General features: G+C 44.3%; 1 protein-coding gene across 9 annotated transcripts; it reads left to right on the top strand.

The window, feature by feature from the left end:
• Positions 1–251: 251 nt before the first annotated feature.
• On the top strand, positions 252–16,430 carry tbc1d16 (TBC1 domain family, member 16). Of its 9 annotated transcripts, XM_028987567.1 has the most exons (14): positions 271–355; positions 570–757; positions 887–910; positions 1,561–1,767; positions 5,284–5,719; positions 6,476–6,664; positions 6,796–6,943; positions 7,708–7,872; positions 8,250–8,398; positions 10,211–10,345; positions 10,474–10,660; positions 11,602–11,781; positions 12,733–12,879; positions 13,928–14,439. In XM_028987567.1, the coding sequence occupies exons 4-14, from the start codon at positions 1,593–1,595 to the stop codon at positions 14,204–14,206; spliced, it is 2,190 nt and encodes a 729-aa protein (XP_028843400.1). In that variant the 5' UTR covers positions 271–355; positions 570–757; positions 887–910; positions 1,561–1,592; the 3' UTR covers positions 14,207–14,439. The 9 variants fall into 9 exon arrangements, 8 of the variants coding, with proteins under 8 accessions (XP_028843396.1, XP_028843397.1, XP_028843400.1 ...); XR_003750379.1 differs by lacking the exons at positions 570–757; positions 887–910 and adding an exon at positions 14,449–16,430 and having other exon boundaries at positions 252–355; positions 1,558–1,767; positions 13,928–14,345; XM_028987563.1 differs by lacking the exons at positions 570–757; positions 887–910 and having other exon boundaries at positions 252–355; positions 1,558–1,767.
• The last annotated feature ends 888 nt before the right edge of the window (positions 16,431–17,318 follow it).

Here is a 17,318-nt window from a genome sequence, read left to right as displayed (position 1 = left end):
TGTGTACTAGCTTGGTTTTAATAAACGTGAAATTATAATGTAAAGTAGTAATTTCTCTAGTTTACCCAGTATCATAGAAAAACATATTGATGGATTTATTTTGATAAATGTGATGATTGTGTTTTAAACGATGGTCCTGATGAGACTGATGACGAGTCTGTCAAATAGCAGCCAATCGGAAGCCAGATCTGCGCTTGACCTCTACGACGTCATAAGAGTCGAGCTCTACCCGTGCGTGACACGCGGTTTGGCCCTCTCATCCCGGAAGTAACGGGACCTCGGGGCTAGTGAACGCGACGGGCTCGGCGCCGCGCGGATAGACGCGGTCGTGTGAGTGCGGCGCGATGGAATGAGGGTGAGACGCACGCTCGCACGCACGCACGCTCGCACGCCGCTTTTTGGCTGAGGGAGGTGTTGGATGGCGGTAACGGGGACGCGCGGTGATATGTCTCGGCTCGCAGGTGTCGTGTAAGAGGATCCAGGGTGGGGGTCCATTTCCCCTCCATCCCAGCCCGGCCTGTTGAAGGTCCTTCCGCCGGTCACGTGACGTCCACTTTTCTCTCTGCCAGGGTCTGGGTGTTGACAGACAGCATCACATGTCACCGTCCGTCCAGCGTCCAGCTGCCTTGTGCTCCTCTCCTGAAGGAGCCGGAGAGACGTTTTGTTCGGCCGCTGCATTCCGGAGCATCCTGTTGTTTCACTTTTCTCAAAGTAAAATCCCACAGACTTCCTGTCTGCGATTAGACTGGAGGAAGCGGTGAGATAAAACACATCCAGCCTGGGAAGGTCCCGGTGGTGTCATGTGACATTAAATACATACACTCAGTTTTCCTTTATGTCTCAGTGTAGCGGATATGAAGGATTAGTACGTTTTTCTTGCTTCCAGAATACTGGACAGCGAAGGAAAAAGGTGAGATTTCCCGAGGCCATGACCCTGTACTTTGTGTGCATGTGTAAATGTTTGCCTTCACACGTTGTTCTCATGTCCCGTTTCAAATGCGCAAAAGGTTTGTATATTTTCATTAATAATAATCCTGGTGTGTGAAGGTGAAGCTCCAGGCACAGTTAGATCAGTGAAATGAACTTCATGTGTCAAAGCTGGACCTGCTTGTAAAGATGCAGGTCAAGGTTTGTGCCGTGTGCTATTTCCAGGAAATGACGTGGTGTGTGTGTGTGTGTGTGTGTGTGTGTGTGCATGTACACACACACTCACACACACACACATGTTTGGTTAAGGAGGAACCCCTGCTGAAGCAGCAGGGCCACGTGGCACACAGCTGAATATTTCCATTTCCAAGCCCGTTCACCTCGAGGCTGAGCTGCGGCTCGGGTACAGAACAGCGGTGTCAGTGTGAGTACCGCGGTAAATAATTGATCCCCTCTGATCGATGTCGGTCGGGTGGAGAGCACTGTTGCTCTGTGAGTCTGGGTACGTGCTGTGGAGTTTGGTGGCTCTGTGGCTCACAGTGTGTTGATAGCTTTTTTTTTTTTTTTTAATAATTGTTATGTCTCTCTCTCCCTTTCTCTCTCTCTCGGCCTCTCACCCGCACATCCCAGTAGAGGATGGGAGTGGCGTCCAAGTGCTGGGCAACATGTCATTTGGCCGACTCCTACGGCGCGCCTCCAACAAGGCGTCCGACCTCCTGACCCTCAATGCCGGGTCGGCGGGATCGCGGGGTGCCCTGGATGGAGAGATCGTCTTCTCCAAGAACAACGTGTGCGTGCACCCGGTGGAGCCCCTGCCGGGCCTGGCCGAACACCACCCAGGTACCGTCTCTTTCAAGTCATACGCACTCGTCCGGGCAGGCTAGTCATCTTCCATCTTCTCTTGATGCTCTTTGCGTTTCTGCACATATTAAAACCTCTGGAATAATTGGAACATAATCTGAAATAATGAGCTGAAATGCAAATACTGCAGTCTGTGTTTTGTCAGGATCCCACCTACCTGAACATGCAACAACGTTACGTTTATATGTACGCCATTTGGCCCATATCCAGAGGGACCTAGAAGGGTTCAGGTTACCATCAGGGAAGTAATTAGAGGAGTGATCCTTCACTGGTCTCACGATTCATCACGATGCATGTCATACATTTTCTAAATGAAGTTTTAAAATACAAGAGTTGAGGTCTCGTACTGTGCTGTGCTGTGCTGAAGTGTTTCACAATGACAATTACTTCACTTTCAAATTTCAACCTGTGCAGAAAAATGTTTGTATTGTTCTCTTGTGGCCTGTAACCACTAGTAACTTTTCAAAGCAAAATGTCTAATTTCACTGCAGTGACAGAAAATAAAAATCTGACATTGTTGTTCTACTGTAATACAAATCAACAGAGAATAAGTAAATGTCAGATTTTCATCTTAGTCACAGCATAGAAATCATCACTTTGAAAGAGAACAATACAAAGATTCCATTCAAGGCCTCTATTGTCAAGATGAAATTAAATAACATTTGTAATTGTAAATAATTTTATATAACTATATAGACCTGATCATTCTATAAATCGTTTATGTTTATGTCTAATACCTTTCTATTGATGTTGTTTATTATTAATTCAGGTAAAAGTTGGTAAACAGTTGCATGTCAAAACTTTTATTCAAGTATAAACAGTGAAACTCAGCAATAATGAGTGTAAAAAATTACATCTTAATTGTACATCATTACATCAAAGTATTCTTTACAGAATTCAAAATGTTTTAATTCAGCTATATTACGCTATATTTCACGCGGCCCTGATGGGACTATTTAGACTGTGTACACGTGTGAGAACTGTTTACTGTGTGGACTCTTTGATTTGCTACAATGAGCAGAAAAATGGTCTGTGTTCAGTCCCCCCTGGCGCCACAAACGGCAGAAAAACACCTGGATCAGATGTCTGTGGTGTCAGGTGAGGGCAGACTGAACACACACTGGTTTTCTGCTCGTTGTAGAAAGGTTTAGCGGGGGTCAGCGGGGTCAGCGGGCTCGGCGCGTAAGCGGGGTCAGCGGGCTCCCGGTAAGACGATAATGTCGTGTTGTAGATTTCTGGACACTCAGAGAGAGTGTCCACCCCTAGAAGTAAGCAGTTCTGGTTCAGTAGGACTCAAACCATGAATACAAACATTATATTCACTCTGTTGTACTTTTTCTTGCAAGTCAGACTATAAGAAAGTTACAAGTTAGTCTAAATATTCTTTAAAGAGGAAGGTCTTAAGCTGCTATTTGAAAATACTCAGCGGCTGAGCTGTTCTGACCTAAGGGCCAATACAGCGAAGAGTCTAGTTTCTTCCTCGTTCCTTCAGAGATTGAGGACCAGGCGAGCAGTACTGGAGGCTCGGAGAATATGAGGTGTAATAAGGGTTGTGAGGTAGGATGGTGTTACTCCATGTTTGGCTTTGTAGGCCAGCATCAGTATTTTGAACTTGATGCGTGCAGCTACTGGGAGCCAGTGGGGGGAACGTAGCAGAGGGGCGGTGTGGGAAGGTAGATCAGTCGTGCTGCTGCATTTTGTATGAGTTGTAGAGGTCGGATGGTACATAGTGGTAGACCAGCTAGAAGGGAGTTACAGTAGTCCAGTCGTGAGATTACTAAGGATTGAACCAGTAGTTGGGTGGCCTGGGTTGACAGATAAGGACGGATTTGTCTGATATTGTAGAGAAGGAATCTACATGAGCGGGAAAGATTGCTGATGTGAGTCGAGAAGGATAATTGGTTGTCTATAGTTACTCCAAGGTTGAGGGCTGTTGTACAAGGAAAGATCTGAGAGTTGTTCAGGTAGATAGTAAGATCTTTATGAGGTAAAGAATCTGCTGGAATGAATATTAGTTCTGATTTGGTGGGATTGAGTTTTAGATGATGGGCTGCCATCCAAGATGAAATGTCAGTTCGACATGCAGAGGAGATCTTGGAGGAATATGTACATCTGAGGGAGGAAAAGAGAAGATGAGTTGTGAGTCGTCAGCATAGCAGTGTTAAGATAACCCATGTGACCACCAAGTGATCTGGCTGCATACATCTTCTCAGAAACAGCCAGAAGGCTCTAGGAGGTTCTTCTGAGACAGAAGTGATAGCTGATTGTAGACACAGCGCTCAAGGGCTTTAGAAAGAAATGAGAGAAGAGACACTGGTCTCTAGTTGTTGATGTCTGCTGCATCCGAGGTGGGTTTCTTTAGGAAAGAAGAACCCTGGCTGTTCTGAAGGCAGTTGGCACATGACCATTTATAACGTGTGAAATAAGGTGGATAAGGCCAGGGGAGATGGTTTTGAGCATTGTGGGGGTTGTAGTGGTGGAGAATGTCTGGCAGATTTGCTGAATCTTCCTTGTGAAAAAGTTGGCGAGATATTTGGGCAGGCGGAGTCGCAGGGTAATCTAACCACTTGGCAGAGTCAAGCTGGGGAGCGGGAGGAGAAATCCTTTTGGTTCTGTGAAGTCACCAAGGAGAATTAGTGGGGTGTCTATAGGGATATTGCTGAGCAAAGTGTCCAATTCATCAGTGAAGGTTCCAGGTGACCCTGGATGGCAATATATGACGATGAGAAGGATGTTCACCTGAGAAGAAACTGAGACTGCAAGGAACTCAAAGGAAGAGATCTTAAGATGCCAGAGAGGCTGTGGTGTGAAGGACCAATGAGAGTAAGGACCGTGAGAGTAAGAGAGCAGTACCCCCACCTCTCCCAGTTTTCCTAGGAGTGTCAAGGAGAGGGCAGCAGGTGGAGCTGTGTTCTGAGGGGATATCCAAGTCTTGGTTATCTGGGGATGAAGTCGGCTTTTTTAACAGCAGACTGGCAGTTCCAGAGCCCACCTACCACTGTTGTTTAATAGGGGGGAGACGAGGTTGCTGATAACAGAGCATCTGCAGTGTGAATAAGTTGTCCTAAGTCTGGGATAGGTTTCAGACACATGATCGCGGTTGGTTAAAATGATAAGACTTTGCGTGAATTTCACTATAAATCACTAAGCCCTGCCCCCTAACTCACACTTCAGGGGAACCTGAAACTGACTGACCACCTAAGTAAGATAATGCTATCACAACACACAGACTGTCTCTGATATGCACCACCATGCTGTTAATCCTACACAATCCTGCAACTGAGCTTCTAAACAGACAAGAAACAAATTCCTACCTTTCCAGAAGAGACCAATACAAAGATGGAGCTGCTGCTTGGTTTTAAAAATGTGTGTGTGTGTGTGTGTGTGTGTATACACACCTGTTCATAATTCTATGACTATAGCTGCTTTCGCAAACCAGTTGCTGTTGCCGGTTATTCTCTTGTGCCCCTGTGAACCCGGCCACTGCTGCTTTAGGTTACCTGTGTGTGCACATGGAGAAGGATGACACCCTGGGCACCACCCTGATCCTGACGTGGGTGCCCAATTCCCGCATTCAGCGGCAGGACGAAGAGGCGCTTCGCTACATCACCCCCGAGAGCTCCCCCGTCCGCCGGAACCCTCGGCGGCGGAACCCTCGCCGCCCTCATTCCCGTCCACCCCCCACACCCGAGGAAGAAGAAAAGGAACAAGACGAGGATGGGAACGGCCTCGGTGGCACGGCGGTGGAGACGGCTCTGCCTCAGCCGTCAGACGAGGGTGACGAGGGGTCGTGTGACCTCTCCGCTGACGAGGTGAGCAGGGACAGCACGCTCGGCTCCGACTCGGACACCTTCTCCTCGCCCTTCTGCCTGTCTCCTGTCAGTGAGGCCATAGAGGAGAGCAGCAGCTCCATCTTCCTGGATGAGGGCAGGTGAGGGATCGTGGGCAAGAGAGAGGATGCTTAATTACTGTCATCAGGTGATCGTGAACAATCCCATGATGCTGTAATGAGTCTAGAAGAAAAACACACAGTGAGCATATATACAACCGAGAGTGAGTTATATAACAACCGAGATCTCTTTGTTTAATACCGGTCGGCGATGGTTAGAGCTTGTCCTTAGAAACAGTGATTCAAATAACAATGTTACTGAAATAAACTTTTTCAGTGTCTGCTAATCTAACCAATTAATGTTTCCATCGTTACATAGTAAGAAAAAATAAAAAGCTTAAAGCTTGAATCCAAATGTATGGAGTGTAATATATGTGACACTGACGCAGGCTTAGATGCAGGATGCACATTCCGAATGGTCCCGTCACAATTCCCCACTGTGCCAATAGTGACCTGTAGAAAAGTCAATTGTAAAGTTTGTGCGTGATCTCGTAATATGAAATATGCTTCTTTCTGCTGCCTTGTGCATCTTTAACCACTAGAGGAGGACACAGCAGCAAGTTCCATATCAGATCAGTTCTCCCTGTGCCTGGTTTTGTTAGTATTTACTGGAACAGATAAAACATGGTACTCTGAGGAGAAGCCCTGTCCCTGTCCCCAAGGGAGTTAATGCATGATCCGAGGGAGAGATTAAATCTTTCCATGTGAACTGGAGGCATTTATTTGTTCTGTTGTCAGAGCACATCAGTATAGATGAGTTGGGCATGTACACACACGCACACTGTCACTGTTTTTCAGGGATATGTGTGACGAGTTTATGACACATTCTGCAAGTTCCGCGTCCAGTTTGGATAGCCACGCCCCTTCAGAGAGCCAGTTGGTGGGCACAAGATGGCAGGAGCAGCAGAAGGTTCTAGCACTGGAACAGCTGTGTGGAGTGTTCCGGGTCGACCTGGGCCACATGAGGTCACTGCGACTCTTCTTCAGGTGGGACTGCACTGCTGGACAGAACTTATTAATTAATTTATTTTTATTCATAGATGCATCAATCAAGAACAAAAACGGTTGTCTTCATTTAAATAACAACAATAAAATAAACCTGTGTGTGTGTGTTACAGTGATGACGCCTGCACCAGTGGGCAGCTGGTCATTGCTAGCAGGGAGAGTCAGTATAAAGTCCTGCACTTTCACCATGCTGGACTGGACAAACTGGCCGAGGTCTTCCAGCAGTGGAAAAGCTGCCGAGAGACGCAGCTGAAAGAGCAGGTGAGCAAACTCACCCACCATCACTGAATCATGTGTAGTAAAGATTGGACAACTATCCGAGTAGCCTAAATTGATAAAAAATGAACGAATATTTCCAATGTTGTACAAAAGGAATTGTCACATTGACTTGGACACATAAAGATTTGCTGGTTAAAATGGAATCGTTGAACACAATCGTTTAACACATTAATTTATGTATGTTCAAATATATAAGTCTATCATAACATTATTGTGTAAAAAAAAAGACTTTAAATAGACATATTGCCAGTAATATAGTATTTAACAGAGAAATGCAGACGGAGGCACCATATTTCTTACTGTAGGAACTGATTTTTACTGGTTTTACACTCACAATTCTCATGCAGTCCCGGTCAAACTCAACCCTGCATAGACCCAACAGTTCATTTCCTTCAAGTGCCCTGGGTTCTCATTAACAAAGCTGAGTGATTACTTATGTCGAATTCATCCCTGTCAGGACAATATGCGTAGTGTTCTTCATCATGACGATGAGTAGAAAATGCTTTAAGAATCATGGGAACATATCACAGCAATCTATGTCCAGTGGACATTACTAACTTTGTTTAGTGTGTGTAATTGTTGTTCAGTTGACCTTAATTATAGTACAGGAAATCTAAAACATATCTGAGTCTTGAAAAGATATTGATTCTGATGAGTAATATTTGTTTTTTTTCTGTATATCCTGGATTCAAGATTCCTATAATATAGATTTTTTTTTTCACTTCTCAATTGTGTTATAAACCCAGGGGTCGGATGAGAAGTCCTGCATGCAGTTCTCCATCCGCAGGCCCACCCTGCCGTCCACAGAGACCCACCCAGAGGAGCGTCTGTACCGCCGACTGGACGTCTCCACCTGGCTCCGCCACTTCAACCCCAGTGGACAGGTGGAGGAGGAGTACAAGCTCAGGAAGGTGAGGGAATGCCGTTATTCTGCTCCAGACTTCCCCCATTACGGAATTATATATTTCTTCTGTCAAATATCTAGTATATTTTCATATTTTGTCATTTTAGCCTAGTCCTAAAGACAGTGGATCAAAGAAGAATTGTGACGCCTTCATAGTCATTCATTATGGAATTGTAAAAGTTCGATGACAGTAGACAGTAATTTCACGTTTTTTATTGGGAATTTGTCTCTGTACCTCTTTGTCCGTACTGTGGCATCATCAGAATCCATTAGTCTGGCTGAATTGAATACATTTGCAGTCTAATGAAGTCATTGCTGTTTTGGTGTGGTTGGAATAACTGTGAGTAAGTCTTCACACAGTGAGAAGTGCTACTGTTCCATTAGGCAATCTTCTTTGGGGGGATTGACCCAGCCATCCGAGGGGAGGTGTGGCCCTTTCTCCTGCGCTACTACAGCTATGACTCCACCTCTGAGGAGCGTGAAGCCCTGAGGCTGCAAAAACGCACTGCGTACCAGGACATCCAGCAGCGGAGGTGGGGAGGCATTTGCTGGGTCTATAGATTATTTTTTACACTGGTTTTTACACCCATATTATAAATCATACATTTTGTACATTCGGCCACATGGCGGCGCTGCAGTTAGCAAGGGTTCCTTACACCTCCAAGGCTTGGTGTGAAGTTTCCCTCTGGGTTCTACGGTTTCTTCCCAGCTTCTAAAGACATGCACACTAGTAGGTGGAATGGCGACTCTAAATTGACTGTAGGTGTAGTGGATGGAAGTGGCCTAGTGGGTAAGACCCTCGTCTATGAACCAGAAGACCCAGGTTTAAATCCCACTTACTACCATTGTGTCTGAGCAAGACACTTAACCTTAAGTTGCTCCAGGGGGGGACTGTCCCTGTAACTACTGATTGCAAGTCGCTCTGGATAAGGGCGTCTGGTAAATGCCGTAAATGTGTATGTGTGTGCACCATGTGGTGTGCTGGCACCCTGATATGGGTGAGTGTTCTGGGATGGGCTCCGGCAGCAGTCACCCTGAGTAACAGGACTAAGTGCTTAAGGACAGTGAGTGAGTGTTCAGTTCAAGAATTCGGTGAAAGCCAAAAAGTATGTCGATGTTCATGTTCGTGATGCAGTGGTGGCCTAGCGGTTAAGGAAGCAGCCCCATAATCAGAAGGTTGCCGGTTTGAATCCTGATCCGCCACTGAGGTGCCACTGAGCAAAGCACCGTCCCCACACACTGCTCCCCGGGCGCCTGTCATGGCTGCCCACTGCTCACCAAGGGACACATTTCGTTGAATCACAATGACAATCACTTCACTTTATAAACTGAATGTGCGGTAATGACTGCAGTCGTATCCCATTTATTTATTTCAATAAAGAAAATTCGCTGACATGCAATGCATCAGTATTGAAACCGCCAAAACAATTGAGGACGTATTGTCTGCAACATAATTAGATGATTCATCAATCTGGCATCCCATTAAAAAGAAACCGTAGAATTACTGAGAACAAAAAGTGTTTGGAACAAGTGGTAATCATTTGTATTCACCGCTTTTCTTCCCGGGAGCCAGAGGAAATGATCCACCATCAACATGACATTGAAGTGGAATTTATGCGATTTGTTTAGGCTGTTTTGGTTGAGAATGCATATGAATTCTTTTTTGAGGCTGACTACTGTGCAGTTGTGCAGGTTAAAAGCCCCCGAGGCCACACTTCAACAGTGTTGATATTGGAAGGTGTAACTCTCCCTCTTGTGTATTATTGCTGAAATATTTATGATGAAGCTGATGCGGTGATGGAGAGCCTGTCCTGATCATCTAAATGCCTTTATTATAATACATGCGTACATTCGCCACATATGAAATATAATCACAGCAGTGCTCTGGTCAAATTGATAGCTCGCCAATGACCAAAAAAAAAAAAAAGACATTTTATATGTTCTCCTTCTTTCTTGCCAGTGTCTGGCATGATTGTTACCAAATTGATCATCTTTCAGATTCCGAGGTCACCCAAAATGTGTCCAGATGTGTCTGGCCTTTCCCAGCCTGGGTTCCCCTGTACTGTACTTATGTAGCCCTGATTTGCATGAGCCTCAAAGGTGCTGTGAGATCCAGGCAAGCGCTGTTTAGGTGGACCCCGTGGGAGACCTGTTCAAAAACAGTTGCGTGGTGTTGCATCAGGTCTCCACGCGGTATTCATGGAAAAACAAACAAGTGCTAATTAAATCCCACCAGCGTCAGCAAGGGTCAGGGTTTGCAGAAAAACGTCCCTGCATCCGGCCCTAGTCGCAATCGGGTCGCTGACATGATTTAATTATTCGATTTTTCTTTCTCTCTGATCCAGGTTGTCTATGAGTCCAGAGGAGCACAGTGAGTTCTGGAGGAAGGTCCAGTTCACTGTGGACAAAGATGTAGTCAGAACAGACCGCAGTAACCATTTCTTCAGGGGGGAGAACAATCCCAATGTGGAGATTATGAGGTCAGGACTCCTCATTGTGAATTATTACGTATGTAAAAATGAAGTTAATGGACGTGTGCAGAAGTATAATGTATATTGGCTGCTGCGGATAAAAGAGTGGATCATACTAGATCATTGCGTTCGTTCAGGCGCATCCTGCTGAACTATGCAGTGTTTAATCCTGACATGGGCTACTGCCAGGGCATGTCGGACCTGGTCGCCCCGCTGCTCACGGAGGTGCAGGATGAGAGTGACACTTTCTGGTGCTTCGTGGGGTTGATGGAGAACACCATCTTCATCAGCTCCCCTCGAGATGAGGACATGGAGCGGCAGCTGGTAAGAAAGTGTGTCGGGAAACCCCCAATCCCCCTCAAACACGTGGATATTTGGTAGATCATGAATTTTCCTCGCTATATTATGGTCATTTTTATAAGTAAATTCAAAATAGCATACACCAAAATACCAAATGATATTTGGTCCCACTCAAAATCTGAGTAAAATTTTCTCTATGGCCAGTGTTGACTTTTCTACTCAATTTAGTGTCAAAATTAACCAGCAATGAAATGTGTAACAATATTTAACACTGAAGTTTATTCACACTGCTAGAGTTATATGATTTCTTCAAATTTAGTTTAATAATAACACTCTAATCTGCAATGATATATGATTTTTATTTCTCTGTAGTGTTATTATTTTACATATTCATCATATGACGCTATATTACTAAATGCCTGTGATCAAACCTATATCATGTAGCATGTAGCTACTCGACAATATCATTACACCGATGGGTAAATGCTTGTCGTCAGTGAGGCCATGATAAAGTTGTATCTTTCGTTGTCGGAAGAACAGGTCAGGATTCTGGGAGCAAGTCCATTTTCTTTTGAACCTCACAGGTACATACAAGTCGCAAGAAGCCTCTAAACCACTTAAAGTGGCATTCCCACCCGAGGCCCATCAATATTCCCCGCCTTCTGCCTCACGTTGGGGGAATGCCCACTAACGCCCCTGTTGAACTGGGCGCACAATGCATGGTGGTGCAAATCCACACTGAATGTTCACTGCATGTCTGCAGAACTTCACGCTGACTTGGAGTTGGTTTACTCCTCATAGAACTGTAAATACTCCATCTAAGTTAAAATAGGTTTACACTGAAATGTTGACACGCCTGATTTTACTGTGCATGCTAGTGCATTTTTATGGCTGAATATCGCACAGGGAAGGAAATTGTGAATGTAAATGGAATTCTCATATTCTCGTAACTGTGTGGAACACAGATGTACCTACGAGAGCTCCTGCGCCTGATGCTGCCACGGTTCCACCAGCACCTCACGTTCTTGGGGGAGGACGGCCTGCAGCTGCTCTTCTGCCATCGCTGGATCCTGCTCTGTTTCAAACGTGAATTCCCAGATGCCGAGGCGCTGCGCATGTGGGAGGCTTGCTGGGCACATTATCAGGTACATTCACAAATATTACTCACACACACACGCACGTGCTGGAACTCATACACAATACATGACTGATGGCAGTAGCCTGGTGGGTAACACACTCGCCTATGAACCAGAAGACCCAGGTTCAAACCCCACTTACTACCATTGTCAGTTACTACTACTACACACTTTACCCTGAGTGTGTCCAGGGGGGGACTGTCCCTGTAACTACTGATTATAAGGTGCTCTGGATAAGGGCGTCTGACAAATGCTGTAAATGTAAATTTACACATGAACACGTTTTTTTTGCTTGTCTGTTTGTATTTGCTTTGTGTTTCTGAATAATTTAACATATATTATTGCAAAGTGAAAGGCACCCAGGGAGCAGTGTGTGGGGACGGTACCTTGCTCAAGGGTACACCTTGACTGCTGGTTAAATCGAACCCACAACCTTCTGCTTCCTAAGTTGCTGGGGAATTATTTAAACATGTTTGACGTTCATCATTTCTGCATCTGTCATGCACAACACAATGGAAAAGGACAGACAGGCCAATAGGCAGGTTCAACAAGTTGCCACAAAAAAAGATTTATATTTGTTAGGTATCCAGCAGATCCAGCGGTCTGGTTGTCTACATAATTGATTTGGCAAAGGTTTTTTACGCCGGATGCCCTTCCTGACGCAACCCTCCCTATTTACCCAGGCTTGGGACCGACAACAAGAAGCACAGTACGCTGCGTCCCCAGTGGCTGGTTAGGAGCTAATCTTTGGTGCTTTATTACCTTTTATAGTGCTAAACCTTTGGATCAGAGTAAACCAAATGAATCATAACAGTGTATCCTGTGTTTTCAGCGTTTCAGTTTTTCTAGCTAGCTTCTCTCCATATATAGACAGCCGACACAGCTTGTGCACTGGTGCGTCCGTGTTGCCGCCAGAATGAAAGCTGTTAAGTGCCTGCGTTGCTGTTCTTGCGCTTACAGACAGACTACTTCCACATGTTTCTGTGTGTGGCCATCATTGTTCTGTATGGTGACGATGTGACTGAGCAGCAGCTCGCCACCGACCAGATGCTGCTGCACTTCAGCAACCTCAGCATGCACATGAATGGAGAACTTGTACTGCGCAAGGTACGCACACACTTGCACACTTGCATTTGCATTTGCATTTGAATTAAGTTGGTTCATTTTCCCTTAAACTACTGAAATGATCAAATAGAGGAAACCAAACTCTTTTACATGAAATTGTATAAAAACTGGATGAATACATCACTTTGGACATGTTTGTTATTTTTAAAATATTATTATAGATTAATAGTATAATTATACAGTGAATTAAAATGAAGTTAAAGTAATGGTAAACTGTACCTAGGCTTTGTTGAAATAAGGAGAGCTGACTATATGGAACTGACAGACTGTGGAAATCCATAAATACATGTTTTGAATTAGAATAATTCATTTTAGTAGCTAGCTATAGATTCCATTCAAGTTTCATTATCCCCCGTTCTGACAAGAACTGCAACACCAATTTTGGCCAATAGATCCCACCCCGCTGTAGGATGCTTTGTTTACATTTATGGCATTTACCAGATGCCCATGTCCAGAGCGACTTACAATCAGTCGTCACCCTGGAGACACACATCCGACTACTACATTCTGTAGTAGTTATGTAAACCTCCTCCTGTTAATATTGGACTGTTTCAGTCCAATGTAGTCCAAAAATTTGCCAAAAACTTGGCAAAGTAAATAAGTAAAATTTCCCTAAATATCACATTTAATACCACCCAAGGCCACAACACTGAGCCGAAGATCTCTTCCTCCGGTTTCTGTTCATGGGTGTCCACAGCAGGCATAATCCCTAACACGATTTCTGTTATCACCTTGGGACCCCATGTTCTCGATGAAACCATACATGCATTTAAATGAATTTTTATGAAAGAATTTTGTGACGAACTGGTGAATTTGACATTCCTGAACCTGTCCAATATATGCCTTGAAAATAGTCTATTTGAATACAGGTCCTGAACCTGATTTAGGGTGTATTGGACAAACAGTTAATAATGGTGGGTTGTTTCAATGTTTTAGACTGAAAATGCTGAACCCCTCAATGATCTGCTATGGTCTTTTGGTCTCAGAAGCGAGAACTGAAAGTTTGTTCTCTTTTCCATGTCTACGTCAGGCACGCAGTCTGCTGTACCAGTTCCGACTCCTTCCCAGAGTCCCTTGCAGCCTGCATGACCTGTGTAAGCTGTGTGGCCCGGGCATGTGGGACAGCCGCTACATCCCAGCAGTGGAATGCTCCGGAGAGCACCCTGATTCTCAGAGCTGCCCCTATGGTGGCAACGCCACCCCGCAGGCTCCGCCCTCCCCTAACCAGAACCCTGGCACCCCGCCAGCCTCAGACAGCAAAAGGGGTTCCAAAACGCGGGACATCTTTAACTTCCGCAAGCCCTCCTGAGTGTCAGCTCACGGCCACCCCTGTGTGTGGAGTTCCAGGCCAGCGTTACTCTTCTTGTAGGACATTCTTTTCTTGATTGCTGAAATAAAGAGCTTCATCTTCCACAAACACACACAAATGAGGAACAGGACTACAGAATGTACGGACAAATATGACACCTGTCCTACTCAATGAACAACGATCCTTGGTTTAAATGAAGAAATGCACACAAAATGTTTTTTTTTTTTTTTTTTTTTTTTTAGAGAAACGACCTTTCAACCCCAATTTTGTGGAAGGAGCCAGCACTCTGGAGAAACAGGGATCCGGATGATATAAGCTGCTTTACAATCCTGATATTTTTTTTTTTTTAAGTGAAGTAAATATTTAAGCAATATGAGATTTATCTTTTCAGAGGAAACTGTCGCTGGAGGCACTAAGGTCCAGAGCCTGTTGTTTCCTGCAAGACGCCGGTCACAGTACTAATAAGAGTCTATCTTTTTTTTTGTTTGACACAAGCTGTGAGAAGAAAAGTGCAAAAATCTATAAATAAATAAACACGTTCATACCTACATGACATTTGGAGAGTTGAAGAAGCTGATGGAGGTGGACCTTGATGACCAGACCGAGCTCTGCTGCACGCTGTGGAGATGTTGGAATGTTGTCCCGATATGCAAATTCATCTTTAAAGGCTGCTCCGTTGTGTGGGATTCTCACGCCGTCTCAAATGCTGGAAACCAATCAGAGAATTGGTCTGGTTCGTTTTTGAGTGTATCTTACATTATGTGTGTGTGTGTGTGTGTGTGTGTGTGGCTCAGCTGGACTTTTTATTCTGCTTGACACGAACAGCAAGGTTGGGATTGTGAAGTCTTCATTAACATACATTTAAATTGGGAAAGGTTGCTTGATTGTGACTATGGATCCTACTCCGGTCCTGTTCACACACTGCCACCCCTGGGACGTGCTGCTGTGAGATGTTAATGTCCCTCATCCTCCCGCTTGACAGACGGCTGAGTGGACTCCAGCTCTGCTCCACAAATCATTTCCTCTTTAGGGGTACAGTGGTTGCATGTAGGCCATAATTCAAACCTCTCGTATGCACATCATGGGGTCTCGTGAGGATTTGATCCCCCCCAATATTACAGTACATGTAAGTGAAGTAAGTCAACTTTTGCTTTCAGTATCTGGGGTGATCCACTTATGCAGCTCTAACTGCAACTTAAACCCCTACCACCCGCACCAGGATGTGGTGTATTTTTACCTGAATGTAAGAATATTTTAAATTTGAATTATGTCATAAACAGGGTTTGATATGATGAGTGAAGATATATTTCCAGTCCCATGACCCACACTGCAAGCACTAATATCCCCTTCATGTTCATATCTGCATAACGTACTGAAACCTGAACGCTGACCCGCTGCTGATTTCACCACTTTATCCAGACGTGATTCTCTGAAATGCATTCAGTCATTTGTGTTGAGTGCTGAATAATGATTCTGAATCTTCTGAAGTGATGAACGGGTTACTGCGGCAGTTTGCTGGTTTTGGAAAGGTCATGGTACTTCATACTTCATTGCTCATGAGATCACTGTCCATTTAAAAAGTACAGAACCCCAGGTCAGATCGTGAGGATTTGTTCTGTTATTTTTCACCTGTCTGAAAGGGATCATATATTTAGCATTTATGTACTGTGTTATTTATGTAACGGTCATCTTGATGAACAGGATATACATCAATACATGAAAACACATCGAGGCGTGCGGTGTAACCTCATAAGGCAACATCGGAAGCGTTGCCTTGAGCACCATTTCCAAAAATTGCATGTTATTTTCACACAGCTTCCTAATGTAACCATACAAATGTTTTCATTACGATAAAAATATATATTAGCTACTCATTCAGAACATATGCTATTTTTCACAATGCTGTCACATGGATCTGAATGTGAGAATTCTCGTCCCTTTTTGCTCATGAATGTTGCTGTCTTTTTGACTGTTTCCAAGTTGATTCCAAGCACTTGACTTGTGCACAGTGGGAAGCGATCACTCAGGCAGTCAGACAAAATCCTTCAGGTTTAGAGCACTCAGAATGACTCCACTATACCATATGTGAAACCTACACTTCTGTCGCTGGAGTTCACAGCCTGTGTTTTACTGTTTTTATGCTGATTGTTTACTGCTTTTATACATATATCTTAACCTGTACTGTCACTGCAGTTTTTAAAATAAAACGACAAATTATATTCTCTATGAGTTCCAATGCTGTGGTCTTTGTGGGTAAAATGGACATTGGGTAGTCGTGGCATGAACTTCACATCCTTCAGATAGGGCGGTGAGCCCAGTGCACGGCCTCAGGTGGTGGCTGTGATGTCACTGAGCGAGCCCCCCGTGGACCGAGGTCCTGCAGGGGTTGGGTGGAGAGCAGGAGATCAAAACAGAGCTGTAATAATAACAACTGGTGACACAAACACGCTCACGCCGCTGGAAATATTTCTGCTTATTTATCCAGCTAAATAACTCGCATTTAAAATTCCTCCTCTAGTCTGAATCTAGGCTCAAAGACTCGTTTAGTTGGAATGGTTCTCTTTCTATTAAAAAAAAAAAACACAAAGATATGCACAAATGTATTTAAAATGTCTGTAACAATGAGTAGTTTAGTGACAAGAAGATGATTATGCAGAGTGAATAGGAAAGGAAATCTGGCATCCGAATAAATTTGAAACGGCCAGGCAGACTAAAGGTTCCAGACCTTGTTAGCTTAATGAGCTTGTTCACAATCATTAAGGCCAACCAGGCAATGCACCTCAAACTCTGCAGAAGCATCATCTTTCGGCCAACCACAAGATTCTCCATATAAACTGTGATACTTCCTGAAGGTTTTTTTAAGTAATAGTAATGAAAATCTTTATGCCGTTTGTGTCATTTAACTGTTCATGATAACAAACATTTTCAACAAGGGTTCCCAGTCTTTTGCAAGTCTCTGTACTGACACACGTTAAAAGAAAACTGAATTGTACCCGTATTCAGTTTACAATACAGTCAATTAAAACAAATGAACCAAATGATCAGTTTTATGACCCCATGTAAAAAGAAAGAAATTTCTATTTCTGTTAGACACTGGCAACAAGACACGTTT

Source organism: Denticeps clupeoides, chromosome 7 (assembly GCF_900700375.1).
Source record: "Denticeps clupeoides chromosome 7, fDenClu1.1, whole genome shotgun sequence".
NCBI classification, from domain to species: Eukaryota; Metazoa; Chordata; class Actinopteri; order Clupeiformes; family Denticipitidae; genus Denticeps; species Denticeps clupeoides.
This window is presented reverse-complemented; position numbering and strand designations above follow the sequence as displayed.